The 17,415-nt window shown below is 43.3% G+C and overlaps 1 protein-coding gene across 1 annotated transcript in view; it reads right to left on the bottom strand.

Annotated features, from left to right (window-relative positions):
• LOC116578429 (serine/threonine-protein kinase ULK2-like) overlaps positions 1-16,224 on the bottom strand; it is an 82,148-nt gene extending 65,924 nt beyond the window's left edge. The window contains 5 exon segments of the mRNA XM_032322761.1: positions 1,965-2,001; positions 2,502-2,534; positions 13,637-13,678; positions 14,793-14,885; positions 16,100-16,224. Coding sequence (XP_032178652.1) covers positions 1,965-2,001; positions 2,502-2,534; positions 13,637-13,678; positions 14,793-14,885; positions 16,100-16,189 — 295 coding nt within the window. The 5' untranslated portion in view covers positions 16,190-16,224.
• Between the last annotated feature and the right edge of the window lie 1,191 nt (positions 16,225-17,415).

The following is a 17,415-nucleotide window of genomic DNA, read 5'->3' as shown; positions in this document are numbered from 1 at the left end:
TGCTGTAAACCAGCTTGCCTGACTCCAGTCCTCAAGCTCGTGAAGGCCTCACTCACGGGTCTCCTGTTCTAACACTCCTGCTCTGTGATATCAAATAGGAGCTCAACATAACGCTGGAAACTGCTGCAGAAGCTAACTTAAGCGACACCAGCAGCAGCGCCTGCATCAGCCAGGAGGACTTCTGTTACTGAGGGAAACTGATACTCTAATGAGGGCAGCGAACTGATATGGAGCCACTCAATCTGACCCCGGTGGAAGGTGCTTTTACCCGGGAACTCGAGATTCTCTGACTGGGCAGGCAGAAGCAGGGTGTTTTCTAGCTTGAACTTCTTTCCGCCAGTGGTCAATGAAAGTGCCTGACTCACTGCATTCTATCTACTAGCAACTGACATTGGCGGTGGGGAGATATATATATATAAAATAAGGATTAAAAAAAAGAATCTTGGTTGGAAAAAATACAAAACTTCACATGCAATAAACTCCCAAATTCAAGGTAAGGGGGTAAGCACGGGAGTGGGACTAGGGAAGGACTCAGGCAGGGCTTCCACTATTTATGTTTTTTTTAACTCGGGGGAGGGACACCAATTTCCTTCCTTCAGTCACTCACTCCCTCCTCTCCTTCTGCAACAATCAGCCAAAAACCAAGCTTCCAAACACTGTCTCTGTCCCCCGTGCCTCCCCAAGGCGTGCTGGCTCCGGAGGGGTCCTGCCGCCCTTGCTCGGCTGCTGCGGAGGGCCCACAGCAGGCAGGGCAGGCAGGACTGGCCCAGGTAAGCAGGAGCCACGGAGCATCGGTCCCCTCAGGGCAGGAGCACGCGGGACCAGGTGGGGTCTCAGCTCCCCTGGGGCCTGCCTCTCACCCATCAGGACGAACAGGACGCCCGCTCTCTCCTTCTCCGAGGTGGCAGTTGCAGTGCCCAGCCGGCCAGCTGATGTATGCGGACCGCTGGAGCTCTGCTGGCGGTGGACCGTGTGGCGTCCACGGTCGTCAGCGTCCTAGGGTCGCCGCTGTCCCCTATGCACCCAGGCCCGCCGCCACCATGGGCAGCAAGGAGCTTGGCGCCCAGGGGCCACCTCACCCACCGCCACACCAAGCAGGCACGGGGGCAACACTCCCAGGGCTCTTCCTATTAATCTCGGTGCAGCTTTTGAAAGTCAGCGATGTTTCATATTTCAAAGATTTTTCAAAGCTCACTTTCAGTTGCACTCCCTAATTAGTAGGTGAAACTGAACATTTTAATTATGTTCTCGTAAACTGTCCACACCCTTTTTTAAGTCTTAGGGTCACCACCAACCGCCATGACTGGTTTAGAGGTTGAGATTTTTTTGCATATTTCCCTTGCATTTTAGGGGATCAACAGCTGGCCTCACCTAACACAATTTTAAACCATACTTGTGGGAGACAGACACATTTTGATCTGAATGCCTTATATCCATCCTGCCCATACACATTCTGGATACAGAATTTCAAGCACCATCTAGTACTAAAATCTTAGCTCTGCCATGAAAAATTTCAATGTTACTTTTAATTAATCCTTTGTAACTTTTTAATTTACAAGAAAGATTCACATTGATAAACACATTCTTAGGTATATTTTTTGCATTGTGATTTTTTTTTTTTTTTTTTAATTTTGAAAGAAATGAAAGGGACTAAAGGTTCACTGCTGGCAACCCAGGAGAGTCTTTTGAAGATGAAAACCATCTGGTCTTATTCTCTCTTGGGGAGAGGACCCATCTCTCTAACAGTACCAAAGAGAAGGAACATTTATCCACAAGTTTAGGAATAAAACCACAAATAACAACAGTTGGTCAGCAAAGCAATCACACTTAAACAGATACACAAATATTTATTGAACATTTCTGTACAAGTGCAGAAAACAGGGTCAGCATTATTTTGGAAGAAACTCTGAGGATTCAACAGACCACAGCACTATCTTTATTGAACACTGACAGACAAAAATTACCTTGCAAATAATCTGCCAGGTCTCCACCATTGCAGTACTGATACATAAAAGAAAAGATAATTACAATAAGGAAACCAATTCAAGATTAATTCAATACATGATCAGCTAATTTTAATTAAAAGTAGTTTCTATATAATGTAAATCTAGCCTGAAAAATGAAGAATTATGGTATAGATTTTAAATTATATATTCCTTATAAAGTAGAATCTAAGTCACTAAATGGACTTTATTAATTCAAAATTTCAAATAACAATCTACTGTCCACTTTTTTTTTTTAATATTTTATTTATTTATTTGACAGACAGAGATCACAAGTAGGCAGAGGCAGGCAGAGAGAGAGAGGAGAAGGAAACAGGCTCCCCACTGAGCAGAGAGCCCGATGTGGGGCTTGATCCCAGGACTCTGGGATCATGACCTGAGCTTAAGGCAGAGGCTTTAACCCACTGAGCCACCCAGGCACCCCTCTACTGTCCACTTTAAAGTACATATTAACCAGAAGGAATGTGAAGTAAATTAAACAGCACATATACTACCTACCTCCATCACCAGAAAGACAGAGTTGGGTAATTCCTGAAAAGTAAACATTAAATAGAATTTAGAGAAAGAATGAAGCACAAATTTAAAAAAAAAATAATGGCAGTTAATAAAAATACTATACTTATTAATTATTAAACAAGTAAAATAAAATCACAAAATTTATTAGTAAGTGAAATTTAAAACCAACACAATAATTTAAGCATCCCAACTTCAAAGCCAAGCCAAGTTTTGATGACACTTATATAGTCATTTGTTCAATTCTGTTTATGGAAAGAACTAAAAAAAAAATTCATTGTTCGGTCATAGCTATGGTAAATTTGTGGGGGGCAGGAAGAAGTCGCTGCTCCTCAGAAAAGCACTTCCATTTGGGAAAGTTTACGATTTGAGCAATGACTGCATAATCCTATCTAGCAATGCTAAATGCGCAATCTGATTTCTGGAATACATGACCCAGGATGATTAGGTTTTTGTTTTTCTGATTCTTATGTTTATTTGGAAGCAATCAAATTATCTGGGAATTGTTGGCAAAGCAAAGACATTTATTTCCTCATATGTCTTGGTAACAGACTGATTTTTAAGGAACTGATTTCAGAAATTTTACTACATCTCTCAAAGTCATATACTATATTATATCCAGATCCGTTGCCTGGGTAATTCAAAAACTGGCTTCTTGATTGTTCAATAATAATTTTTACAGTGTTAATTAAATTTTAAATTGTGCTTCCTATAGCCTAACTGGAGACAGTGTTCAAATGTGATTCAAGATATAGCCCTTCCCAAAAGCACTTGGCTTCACTTATATCCTAAATGTAAGAATGGGGAGTTCTGGCAGAGGGTAAGAGGAGAGGTAAGGCAGTATCTCTCAGAGTGTAGTTCAAGAACCAGCGCCAATCAGGGAATTATTTGGTACTAGCCCACATAAGATAATTATAGAAACTAAACATAAAAAATTTTAAAAGGCTTAAAGCAATTTAACAAAATAATTTAATGTCTGCTAAACCTAATAATAAAAACTTTGGACATCCGTTTGTAGGTCATTCTTAACTTCATTTTTACAACTATTTGTTTTTATTGGATTTTATCAATAAAGTTATCAGGTCACACTAACTGGAAATAAAAACTGGCATCTCAGTGCTTCTAGTCTAGAGCTCTTCTGTGCAACGAGAAGCCATACAGGGACAGCCACAGAGTGGTTTCACGGAGTTCACCAAGGGTTTGGATGCCACAAGCCAAGAGCTAAATAACGTTCTGCAAGAAACTCCGTGACCTGGGATGATTTACTTCACTTAATTCTCCAAAGGACTAGACAAAAAATTCAAACACATTGTACCCAATTCTTTGAGCCCCAGCCCCCGCCGCCCTCACAGGGAGGCATCTGGAAGTTCAGAAGAATGGCAGCGCCTTCTGCTCTGTGCTGGGGAACCAGGAACCACAGTCCTGCCCAAGCAGGATCACACCCAGCATGGAGAGCCAAGCCAAAAGCCTGAAACAGACAGCTGGTTTCCCTAAACAGCAGCACTTCCATGAGCAGAAAGGAAGTGGAGAGCCGTCAGCTCCCAGCAGGCCAGAAAAGCAAGTCTGCAAGAAATACTTATTTCCTTTTATCATTAAAAAAAACAAAAATACATTTCTAATTTAGCTAAATCATGTCTATGGTGAATCGGTCTATGTTTAGCCATCTAACCTGATCAAATCCAGACCAAAATGCCTTATCATCCCTAAAAATACTACGATCTCATTAAACCACAGTCGTTTTCTCCCTAAGTATGAAGTACAAAAATATTATCTCAAATCAGTATTGCTTAACCATACAATAGCACCACATCCTAACTACTGAAGACAAGAGACAACTAGGAATTCCTTAGGGAGGGCTAAACTGTTGACTCCACATGAAGACATGGAAAGAAATATTTTAACATCCTTGATGTCTCATGAAAGTCTTCTCTTGCCCACATTTAAAGCCATACAAACCTCCAAAGGTTCAATCATTTTCTCTTGAACACCACCCTCCACTACAAAATAGCGCACGTTTTAAGCAAAGCACGTAAGACATCTGGAGCAGAAGTAAGCTCCGAGAGCCAGGAAAGAGTCCGCAAAATGAGCAAACAACCACTCAGGGTGTCTGCGGACAAACTGAAACACCGACGGTAGTGGGGCACTAGGGTGGAAATCGAAGAGGTACTTGGAGGGTCAGAAGGCCTGTGAGCCAGACCATGGAGGGTTTCCCAAAGCTGAACACACATCTGATCTCCTGGATTAAAACTCAGGAAATCCTCATCCTCAACTCCTCCCTGGGGAACTTCCATCCACAGAATTAAACACAATGAATTTCAATTTATCATTTCCCTACTCAAACTCCTTAATAAGATAGAAAATCCCTAAGAAGGGGAAAAAAAAAAAAGCAAGGTATTACTATGAAGAACTCTATGCCAGAATACAAAAATTTAGATGAAACAATTTAAAAAACAATTTGTTCAACTAAAAACACAATCCTCAGGATTATTCTCCTTGGGTTTACTTTGTATTAGCCAGCCCGAGAGCATCCTAAGAGTAAGCCGGCTTGGGTTATCATCTCCCTTTACCAAGGGGGTGGTGTTTATAAATAAAAAATAAAGTCTTTTGAAGGACGCACAACAGTGGTTTTTTTCTGGAAAAAGAAATAAAGGGAGCTATCAGCAGAGGGCATCTCTTTTTTACTTTATATACTGCTAGACTACTTAAATTGTTTTTCCACTTACGGCCTATTACTTCTGTAATTTGAAAGAACAATAAAGACAAAGTGAATTTAAAAACCAGATAGCATGACTAGGTGCTCTTTCCAGCAGAAATCAGATGCTCAGGATCAGAAAGGGAGAAACTAAAGTAACAAAACAATTCAGTAAAGAGCATGAGAAAAATTGAAAGCAAAGTCTGGACTCCTGAAACCCACCCCTCACCATTTGTCTGCTACTCTTCCTGATTCATTCTCCACCCCTTAGGTGACTTCTATGGGTTACTCATAAAAGAAGAAAGAAAATCCTTGTAAACGCCTAAGGGATGAGAGATGAAGGGCTCTTTTGTTATGTTTATCAGGTGGCCTTCAGAGAGCCCCCAGGTCACCTAAGGGTGGCCTTTCCTGTCCACTTGCATGTACCAACCAATCTTTGCCCCACATTTTCCTTACATGAACCTTGAAGTATTTTCAGCACTTTGGAGATCGTCTTTTGAGAGTTACTCTAGGCTGTCTTCTCAGTGTTGGCCGCACTGAAAAGTTCCTTTTTCCTTTCACCACCACTCATTTCTCTGTCTTTGTGTTTTGTTAGTGGTGAGTGGTCAAATCTGGTCCATTTGGGACCCCAGGCACCAGGTGCTCATGTACCCTTGGGCCCCAGTTACAAACTTAATAAGTGATAACAAAGGACTTCCCTAATCTAAACCCGATTTGCCAGTAATTCTTCAAATTGTCTGATTCTTTGCAACAGGCCCACAGAAAGTATCACCCTCTTCTGCAGTTGTACTCAACAACAGGTAAAAGTTTGGGTTACCCTTCTGAAAAATCAGATAAGCCCCTATATCATTTCTCTGCACATAAATTCCAGAGACCAAAGACATAAATACAAAAAACCAAAACCACAAAGACTAGAAGAAAATGGCAGAGGGTCATTTTTATAATTTCATAGTGGAGAACTCCCTACGTGATATGAAACCTAAAGGCTATTAAAGAACAGATGCGGGGCCTCAGGATGGCTGAATCTTGGCATCCCGGGATGGAGTCCCAGATAGGGCTCCCAGCTCCACGGGGAGTATGCTTCACCTCTTCTTCACCTCACACAGCTACTTCACCACACACACCTCACACAGTCTGCTTCCTCTTCTTCACCTCACACAGCTACTATCAGCCCTGTCTCCTAAATGTCTCACCCATCCATCTAGGCCTCTCCATTTCCAGGGGTGCCACCGCTATCACCCAGACCCCTCACCCGCAGTGTCCCCATACCCACCCCTGCCCATTCTCCAGAGTAGCCAGTGGTTTACATACTTTAACAGACACCTATGCCCACTGATTTATAACAGAGAATATTCCTTTTCCTAACCATTTAACCATAACCTAACCTTTAACCATAATGGTTAAAGCTAATGTTTAGGGGCACCTGGGTGGCTCAGTGGGTTAAGCCGCTGCCTTTGGCTCAGGTCATGATCCCAGGGTCCTGGGATCGAGCCCCGCATCGGGCTCTCTGCTCAGCAGGGAGCCTGCTTCCTCCTCTCTCTGCCTGCCTCTCTGCCTGCTTGTCATCTCTCTCTGACAAATAAATAATTAAATAATCTTTTAAAAAAAAAAAAAAACTAATGTTTAGATGTATGTACTGCCTCACTGGCATTAAAGGACCTGGAATGCAAATTCATAATCAGAAGACTGCCCAAGCATTACAGAAAGAAAGAAAGCAGAAGTGAATACTCCCCCACAAAAAAAGAAAATCACTTTTATTCCTCAATTACAAAATGTTTATTGCAAGACCTTAAGATACAACACATTTGAAAGAAGTAAACAGTCACCTTCATCTCACCATCTGAGACTGACCTGATAGTTTACGCCTTCATACGTACACTCACACACAAATGGGGCACATACTTACATTTTTGTATGTTTTAACATAATCCATTTCCACCTTTTTGCTTATCTCCACCCCTCCAAATAGTCAGTATTTCCAGCTGGTATGTTATCTTTTCACAACTTTCTTGTAGTAAAAAGTGTGTATTTCTAATGGTAACATTCAAATATTTTTTAACTGCCCACTATACACAAGACACTGTTCTAGGTGGTGAGGATAGAGATAGATGCCCTATTCTCGTTAAGCTTCAGTTCTAAGAGGTAAGAGTCAGGGAGAGACACCAAACAAAAGAATTGAGTATATAAAATCTGTTAGAGGGTGATGAGTGCTTTGAAAAACAAGTAGGGAAGGGAGACAGTGCTGGAGAGGGGACTGCGATTCTACTGAGGGTGGCTGAAGAAAGCTGAAATGTATTTTTTGAAAACATAACACTTGTGTAAAGACCTCAAGGAGGCTGAGAATATGTCTATATGTACTACAAAGACAGAGAAATATCCGTATATACGGTGTACCTGGGAAGAAAGGCCTTAGGGGAAAGGAAGAGGCGGGCCCTGAGAAAGGACTGCTACAGGGACCATGCTGGAGGCCCCTGTGAATGGAGCAGAAGCAGCAAGCCCAGGGAACTAGGAGGCGGGTCAGAGATATTAGGGTCATGCCATGCAAATAAGAACTTTGGCGTTTACTTTGATAAACATGGGGAGCTGCTGCAGAGCCCGAGCAAAGGACCAATAAGCCCTGACTTACATCACCGGGATTAGTCTGACTGCAAACGCTAAGAATATTCTTACAGGGTGTGGAAGCAAAATATTGTCCAACAGCATACCAAAAATGTTCTAACAACTCCCATTTCTACCAGCGATCCATGAGAACACTGTACACCTCCTCCTCATTTCCACCAGTAGGAACTGAGGCACTTTTTAATTTGCCAAAGGGATGTATAAGAAGGGACATCTCACTGTTTCTTTAATTTACATTTCCCTGCTACTTGTTCATGAATATCGTTTCATACATTAGCCATTTTTTTTTTAAAGATTTTATTTATTTATTTATTCGGCAGAAAGAGAGAGAGAGAAAGCACACAGGCAGGCAGAGAGGCAGGCAGAGGCGGAGAGAGAGGCAGGCTCCCGGCTGAGCAAGGAGCCCAATGCAGGACTCGATCCCAGGACCCTGGGATCATGACCTGAGCCAAAGGCAGTAGCTTAACCAACTGAGCCACCCAGTCGCCCCTTTTTTTTCCCCCTAAAGATTTTATTTATTTATTTATTTGTCAGAAAGAGAGAGAGAGAATATTTCACACATTAGCCATTTTTATTTCTCTTATGAGAACCAACAATTTATATCCTTCGCTTACTGTCTCTTTGGGTTATCTTTTCCTTACCAATTTGTGAGACAATTTATATGTTTGAGATATTAGCCTGGTATTTGTTGTGTTGTAAATACTTCCTCTTTTTTAAAATTTTACTATAGTATAATGTATATTCATTAACATACACCGGTTGAAGTATACATTTCAGGGGTTTTGACAAATGCATAGACCCGTGTAACCACCCTCCCAATCGAAAGACAGATCATTTCTATCATCCAGAAAGTTCTTTCACCCCCTTGGCTCCCTGGAGGCACCACCCTCTCCTACGCCTTCCCTGACTTCTACTACCCTCACTCAGTTCTGCTCTTCTCAGAGCTCCCAAACACGGAATCGTATACAGGAGCTGTATATGGCTGGCTTCTTTTCCTCAGCACTATAGGGGCCACTTTTAGGCAATAGGCTTGAGCAATGGAAACGTGAGCCAGGCAGAAAGACCCACAACGACCTCCATGCTGCAAACAGGCTCCTTAAGTGACCCGCCTCGAAATGGCCACAGAGCCTAAGTGACCAACGTAACCACGTAGATACCAAAAAATGGAAAGTTCCATATGTGCCCCTACCGCTTCACTCTGCATTATAAATACAGTCCCCACCACTGCCTCCTCCAAAGACAGTCTCTCCCTTCCCTCCTGCCCACTGCTCCCTTACGGCATATTCAGCAAACGTCTACCTCCTCTGTTCTGTGCTTAGTGAATTCTTTCAGGACCTGCACCACAGGCCCCCACCCAATCAGGACATTGAAACACAAGCTTATGTTTAAAATTAATATGCTGTGGCAGGTATCAAGTTTGTTCCTTTTTATGGCTGTCCATTTGTTCATGGTACTATTTGCCATAAGGCAACTTTTGAAAAATTCTATAGCTTCTGAGTTTCTTGACTTAAAATACCTTTCCAACTCTTGAATTATAGTCATCTAAATATTATCCTAAGATTCCTGGGGCTCTGGGTGGCTCAGTCGGTCAAGCGTCTGCCTTCAGCTCAGGCCATGATCTCAGGGTCCTGGGATCGAGCCCCACATCAGGTTCCCTGCTCAGGGGGGAGCCTGCTTCTCCCTCTCCCTCTACTCACCTCCCTGCTAGTGCTCTGTCTCAAAAAAAACAAATAAATAAATAAAATCTTAAAATATATATATTATTCTAAGACTCTTGCTCTTTATTTTATATATTTAAAGTCATTTGGAAATTACATTCTTTTTAATTCATTTAATTCATTTGGGAATTACTGTGGAAAATGATGAGAACTGGGGCACCTGGGTGGCTCAGTGGTTTAAAGCCTCTGCCTTCAGCTCAGGTCATGATCTCAGGGTCCTGGGATCGAGCCCCACACTGGGTTCTCTGCTCAGCAGGGAGCCTGCTTCCCCCTCTCTCTCTGCCTGCCTCTCTGCCTACTTGTGATCTCTGTCTGTCAAATAAATAAATAAAATCTTTAAAAAAAAAAAAAAAGAAAGAAAGAAAATGATGAGAATAGGGATCCATACTACTTTTTCTCAGACAACTCAGCTTTGCCAGCACCATTTTATTAAATGAATCATCTTTTCCTCACAACACTAGAAATTACCTAGTGGTGGATATTTATCCTGACAATTGACAAGTATGCCGGTAAAGTACTCCTGACAATACTTATCTCTTGTCCACAAGGCTCAAAGATAGGTATCTTTTGAAAAACAGAAATGGTATCTCTCTCTTGATCTTAAAAGTCTTCAGTGACTTAGTGCCACTGAAGTCAGAATCAAGACTGCCTGTGGCTCCTGCCAGCATTAAGGCCATCACCAGCTACCACCCCCCTCCCCTCACCCCTGCACTCCCACCCCTGACCCAGGCTTCTCCCAGCTCCTCAAGCTCTCATCCTTCCCTTCTGCTCTATACAGAAGACTTCTCTGCTTGGGGCTCTTATCTGCCCTTCTCCCACGTACCTAAGCCTGGCCGTCTCCCACTCTTCCATCAAGCTTAACACCATTTCTTCACCAAGTCTTCTCCACCCCACAAAGTGGGGAGCCCTACTCCCCTCAGCCCCATACGCTTTCTTCTCAAAGGTCTTAACTGTCCTCTTCTCCTTCACAGCATGGTGCACACTTAGAATAAGTAGCTATTTGCTTGTGTCCTCTTCCCCAATATGCAAGGACCATTTCTATTTTGTTTACCACTCTACTCCTGTATACTCTAATTAACTCATCCAAGAAATACTAATTACAAAGAAATCAGTAAGAACAATGAACACAACAAAAGCACCACAGAATGGTAACAGGAAAGTCACAGAAGAAATACAAAAAAGCAAATAAAACATGAAGATGGCCAATGCATTAATGATTTAAGGAAAAAAAAAAAAAAAAAACAACTAACCAGGTCATTAAATCAAAATAAATTGGTACAACCTTCTGCAAGGCAACATGCTAATAGCTTTTACCAGATGATTCCATGACCAGGAATTTACTCTACAGGAACACTCATTGAAATTAGTAAAGATATGTACACAGCTTTCTCTGCAGCACTGTTTCTAACAGGGAAAAATAAGAAACAACCCAAATGGCCACAGATGGGTTTCAAGTAATTATCATTTAGCCTACGGTACTATGTTGATATGAAAAGGTATCCAAAATACACTAAGTCTAATAAAACAAGTTGCATTTATATAAAAATACTATTAAGTCCCTCACAATGCAAAGCTTAAAAATCTAAGTATAAATGATTATAGCTGCATATATATATATATTTTGAAAACTCAATTTATCTCTGAAAATTGCTATTTCTTTTCTAATTTATTCATGTTCATAATGATTATTTTAACTATGGGGATATATTAATTTTTTTCATTAGGGAAAACATGTTGCTTTTTAAGTGTCATCTAAACTGAAACTTGATTTTTTACAGTGTTGGAAGTTCTCAATTTATAAAAGTGTATCCATAAACTTTAGACAAATCTCCAAAACTGATGGCCAGGAAAAACAATGTTTATTTCAAGTAGATAAAATTACTGTACTGTCTCTACCAACATAATGGAAGCAATTAAGGAAGCAAATCTAAAATATTAGGTTAAGACTGTTTACTCCTTAGTCAAATGCTCAAAAATGTATTTGACTGATATTCCATAAATGTACATATTTCTAGTAGTACACAATGCACAAAATACAAACATTTTAATGCAGTCATCTTAAAATTCATGATCGTTTGATAATTCAGGTTTCTGAGTACTTGTTACTCCTAAATATCTCACTCTACAACCAAAGCTAGTGCTTAAGAACATTTTTCTAATAGAATGAAATCTAAGTATACTCTCTATTTTCTGAAAGCCAAATCTCCTCTGCAATTGACAGGGTTGTCTGTGCTTCTCAAAAAATGGGAAATTAGGGGCGCCTGGGTGGCTCAGCAGGTTAAAGCCTCTGCCTTCAGCTCGGGTCATGATCCCAGGGTCCTGGGATTGAGCCCCACATCGGGCTCTCTGATCCACAGGAAGTCGGCGGCTTCCTCCTCTCTCTCTGCCTGCCTCTCTGCCTTCTTGTGATTTCTGTATGTCAAATAAATAAATAAAATCTTTAAAAAAAAAAAAAAAAGGGAAATTAAGAGTTAATATCATTTAAACAATTTTTGTACCAGGCACTGACTTGTACCACTTGGTGCCCTCTGTCTCCAGAGAGTAAGATGAACTACACAAACAGCTCTGAGGAGAATCAACATTTCAACCAGGGATGGTGAGATAAGTTTAGTTTTGACTTTAAAGTTTTTTCCCATTTCTTGCTATGCTGCTTTCAATTTCTTAAAGGAATGAGCACATTTAAACAGGTAATGAGCACATCCCACAGCACTCGCATAGTCTACACACGAAATTTAAATTGCAATTTGGGGGGAGAGTAATCACACACTACAGTCAAAAACTTTACAACTCTGTGTGCTATTTATCTGCCCTGGTGATTCCAACGCTAGAAACTGAATGTAAAGAATCCAAGCTATGTTCAGAATTTATTTATTACCCTCATAACACTTTCTACAATGGAAAAAAATAAACATCTTGTAACGTGGGTTTAGTTAAATACTTCATAGTATGATAGGACTACGTGAAAAGTCACTACATGCAAAAAAGAAGCACATGAAGGACGTTTTGTCCTTTTGTCTCATAGTCCATTTTGTGTCACCCCACTAAAATTAAGCACACTGAAAGCAAGGACTTTGTTTTACTCCCAGCTTTATTCCTAACCCTTAGAACAATGTCTGGCACATAGTAGTCACTCCAAGCTTCAGAAAACAAATGAATTCGAGTAATGGAAGTGTGCACAGAAAAGGTTTGAGCTAGAAACACATACAGCAGGCTCATATAACATGTCCATTTACTTTACTGGGATTCAACTGTCCAGACTAAGAAAAACAAAAGAAGGAAATAAAGTAAATCAAGCACCCTAGTCCTAGTAAGAATCTTAGTGAGAATTCAGGGAGAAGCCGAGTCTGCTGCCCTCCCCGCCCCTCCCCGCAGATCTCAGATCAACCGTGGCTCTCACACAGTGGCTACCACACTAGACAACAGTGATTCTAGAATTTAAAACACAATATGGCCCCTAAATATAAGATAACTACTTATTCCGGGGCTCTGCCCCTCCCAAAATAGTAATTTTCTCCAAAATTGGGCATTTTAAAAGGATTTCCAAGGGGAAAAATGTTGCCTTAGAAGAGAACCTCAGAACTTTGCCTTCCCACCTCCAAATAAATTTCAACTCTCCTGTATGCCATGGTGATAAACACAGATATATCAGGTGATGAATATGTATGCTTTCTTTGTTTTTATTTTTTTCCTAATACTTCTACAATTAACAAATGTTGCTTCTGCAGTAAAAATAAAGCTCTGATTTTTAAATAGCCCACAACAGTCCTTTCTACATTTATTACAGAAATGGTAGGGAAAAAAAGAAATGTTAGATCTGGTATCAGTATTCCTCTCCTTGACCTAAAGCAACACTACTCCTGTAGTACAACTATAACTATACTCGTGCAGCACATTATTCCCTCCTATCCCTCTACACTACTTTAAACAGTTTTTTAGTTAATAAACATGTAATTCAAATTATATACCTTTCCAACAAGAATAAGGCAATTTTCTATTTCTATTACAATCCACTTAAATTTGTAAGAAACAGCAAAGTTCTTTACTAACATGCAAATTAAGAAATAATAATAATAATAATAATAAGGAGGTACCTGAACATCATAGAGTGCTACAATATTTTCATGCTGAAGTTCCTGTTAAGGAAATTGAGAATTTAAAATATTTGTGATCGCTCTAATAAATATATCTTAACATGCAAATAAATACTAAGTGTCCACACACATATACGTACTATATACTTTCTATATACTACACTTCCATTACTGGATTAGAACAATTCAATCTACAAAGAATAAGAGGAAATGTGCCCAATCAAACTACCTGAACCCTAAATGCTTCTTCACCAAGATCGTTTCCTACTTAGACACTTAACAAGGTGCGTACTCTCACGGACAAAATAAATGTCACAGTTAGTATGACCAGACTCTCTGGGGGTCTTTCGAATTCAATATACATTTCTAACAGCAATAAAGGCATGAAATTCCGAAGTGCTTTTTAAGAGCACATTATTTGCCTGAAAGAAAACGAAGCATGATTCTTAGCTCAAAGAGCTATAATTCTTACCAAAGAGCTCTCCACAGAGTAGTAGTTTTGATGAAAGCTGGTTTGAGGTGAGAGCTCTATGTTCACACCAGCTTGGGGAACACAAAGTTAAACACACCTAAGCCAGTTTCTTCATTGCGTAATTTTTCAGATTTTCTTTACTAAGCAAAGTGCTTTGTGACTCTCCAAGAAGTATGCAGTAAACGGGATTTTCCACATGTATTTGACTGGATGACCATTTTTTCCCCAAAGCACTTGGATAACACTGCTTGTGAGTGATCTAAAAAGACCACTTCCAAGGTAAATAAATTTTTTTTTCGATTTACAAGGAAAAAAGATTCTATCTTCCCCCAATTTCCACCCCCATATTTAAGTGTCACCTGAAAGAGATCAAGAGAAGGGCTAAAGGGATAAGAAGACTGTGCCTCTTCTCAAACAGTAACACAATAGAGAAAAGAAGAAATTAGAAGCTAAAATCAGTCTTCACAGAATCCCTCTAGGCGCTGGCCACAGGCCACAAACCTCTATTCTTAAAAATAGCTTCTGAGTACTCAAATGTCTCAAAAAACTGAGCATGCAAAAATGAGAGCAACAGGTGAAAATTCTCAAACCTGGCTCCAAGGGCCAAAATTACTAAAGATGTCATCATGCATTAATTTAAAATAAGTTTTAACCCAGTATGAAATACCACATAAAGCAGCATACCTTTAAGATCTTAATTTCCTTCCCAAGCAGTATTTGTGATTTTGACAAGTTCTTTTTATTAATACTTTTAATAGCTACCTCCCAATCCGTTTTCTGAAAAGGAAAAATAGTGTTATTCCGGGAAATTGTTTTACAGAAACATCATCTACAAGGTGTTCTTAGCAAATTCATAAACACTGGGGGGAGGGGGGGATGGAAAAGAATCTGAATCTCCAATAGGAAAAGGATTGCATAAATTAAAAGCTAATGTCCTACAAGACAGCCACTAAAAACAGTAACTATGAAGACCACATAGTAACCAGCAGGAAGTGAAACAAAGGACAAAGTTTACAGCCACTTTAAAGTTACAGAGAAATGCAGATAATAAACTAGAAGGCGGTATTTGATCGCCTGGCAAGATTTAGCCCTCTTTTAATTACTTTCCGTAGAGTTTGCGGTTATTCTCATATTAAAGGAAAGTAAGTTTTTATTACTCTGATAAGCAAAAAAAAAAAAAAAAAGCCCACTTTTAACAGGCCCCTTGCGAACAACAAGGATTTATTTCAAACGCCTCTGATTATTTCCACTCCCTACGTGCTCTTCCCAAATTTTTTAGATTCGAAAACCTCGTGGGACCCTGTTTGTGGAACAGCAAGAGCTTTAAGACATTTTTGAATTTGCGTTCATGTTTACTGGGATGGAAAAAGGAAGCGTCCAACCATCTTTTCCACCCGCCAGTCTAACCCCACTTAGGGAAGGTGGTACGGGGCTCGTCAGCGCGTAGAGGAACCAACGCCGGGAAATGCAATACCACCCCGCCCCGAGTTTGAGAAAGTCTTGGGCTAACGGGAAACCAGCCCGTTTTCCGCTGGGTCTGCAATTATCGACCTCAAAAGTGACAAGCCTTGGCAGCCCAGGGCGCGGAAAAACCTAAGGTGCGTCCACGCCCGAGCCCCGAGCTGGGCAGGGGACCGTGCTGTCCTTTCCGACTCGTATCCTGGGCACATTCTGGTGGAAAGGCACGTCCCCGCGGCCCAGGGCGGTGAGCCCCTAAGTGCACTCCGGTTGCCAGGCACTCTGCAAGGAGGAAATCAGAGGCCGAGCGGCCCGTCGGTAGGTGGAGCGCTGCCTAGCGGCTTCGGCCTCAAAACAATCCTCGCCCGACCAAAACAAACCCCGCGACACTGACAGCGCGCACAATGGCAGGCCTCAGGGCGGCGAGCCGACCCCGGGGGGCCTCTGCGCCCGCGGCGTCGCCAAGTTTCAGGATCACCCAGTCCGGCCGCGGCCCACGAAACCCCGGCCTCGCCCCCGCCGGCGGGGCTCACCTGGCGGTGCCGCCCCCGGAAGACCACCGCGAAGGCCCCGTGTCCCACGAGGTCCCTCTTGCTGTACTCGAAGTCGCCCACCACCTCCATGGCCGCGCCCCCGGGGCATACAGCAGACGGGAGGGCGGGCAGCGGCAGCGGGGCGGGCCGGGCTCAACACCGCTGGCCCGCCGGCCCGGAGCGCGCCCGCGGGCCGCCGGACTGGGGCAGCCGCGGCCCCCGGCCCGAGCGGACACTCATGCCGAGAGGCCGGAGCAGAAACGGGGAAGGCCTCCGCGCGGGGCCGGGGTCAGCGAGGCCTGGCCCGGCGCCGGCCGCTCCTCATGGCCCGGCCCGCCGCCGGCCGAAGGCTCCCTTGGCGAAGCGGCCTCAGCGCTGCCCGGCCAGGGGCGCCGCAGCCGTCACTGTGCACCCCCAGAGCCGCACGCGCGACCGGGAGAGGTGCGGGGCTCGGTCCGCCCCATCCCCAGCTCGTCCGGCCGCGTCGGCCCCCTCAGCCCCGGGTGCTGCTGCGGAGGCGGCCGCCGCCCTAGGACCAGCACAACCACCGTCCGTGCGCGCCTCCCTGCCTCGCAGCGGGGCCTAACGCACACGCGCGCGCCGGCCGCTCCCGAGCCGACTGCCGGCCCTCCGCGACGTCAGCACGTCTTGTAGGACGCAGCGCCCGCAGATGCCGGCTCCCTCCGCCAGGAAAATGAGTGCGCGCGGGTCCCGGGGCGCGGCGCTGCCGTCGAGGCCCGTCCCCAGTCCCTCGCCCAGGCGGAGCCCACTGGGAGGCGGGCTTCGGGGAAGCGGGTCGTGATGCGAGCCGTTGGAACCACAGCTCGTTACACGCTGCAGCCTTCGTGCTGGGTCTGGGAGCAGATTCGAGCCTGCCACGCCCCGGGCTGGAGCCCACTGGGAGGCGGGCTTCGGGGAAGCGGGTCGTGAACTCCCAACTTCAGGAGGGACCAGGCATCTCTTGTGCAGTACAGACCTCAGGGAACCGGTCAGAGCAAAGGAGCATCTCCTAGAGCCCGGCTTTCCCCGGAAAGCGGAGGTCGTGCTGCCAAGCTGCGTGTCTTCCCTGACCGGTCTGCGTTTACTCCCCAGGGTCCCTGAAGATGTAGTCGGGCAGGGGCTTTGCACATTTTGGGGGTCCCTTCACTTCTGTGAGAAGCTGAGAACTGCTCAAGACCCTCTTCCGGAGAAATGTTTATGCACGCAGACTCGGTATTGAATACATTTTCCACGGCCCTCATAATGAGAACCCCTGCTTCCAGCCACCAGATATCCTGCTAGTTTGCTCTCAGGCTTACCTTTGAATAGCTTTAAGG

This window comes from Mustela erminea, chromosome 18 (genome assembly GCF_009829155.1).
Source record: "Mustela erminea isolate mMusErm1 chromosome 18, mMusErm1.Pri, whole genome shotgun sequence".
Classification (NCBI taxonomy): Eukaryota; Metazoa; Chordata; class Mammalia; order Carnivora; family Mustelidae; genus Mustela; species Mustela erminea.
Note: the sequence above shows the minus strand (reverse complement) of the source record. Positions and strands in the feature narration are given on the sequence as shown.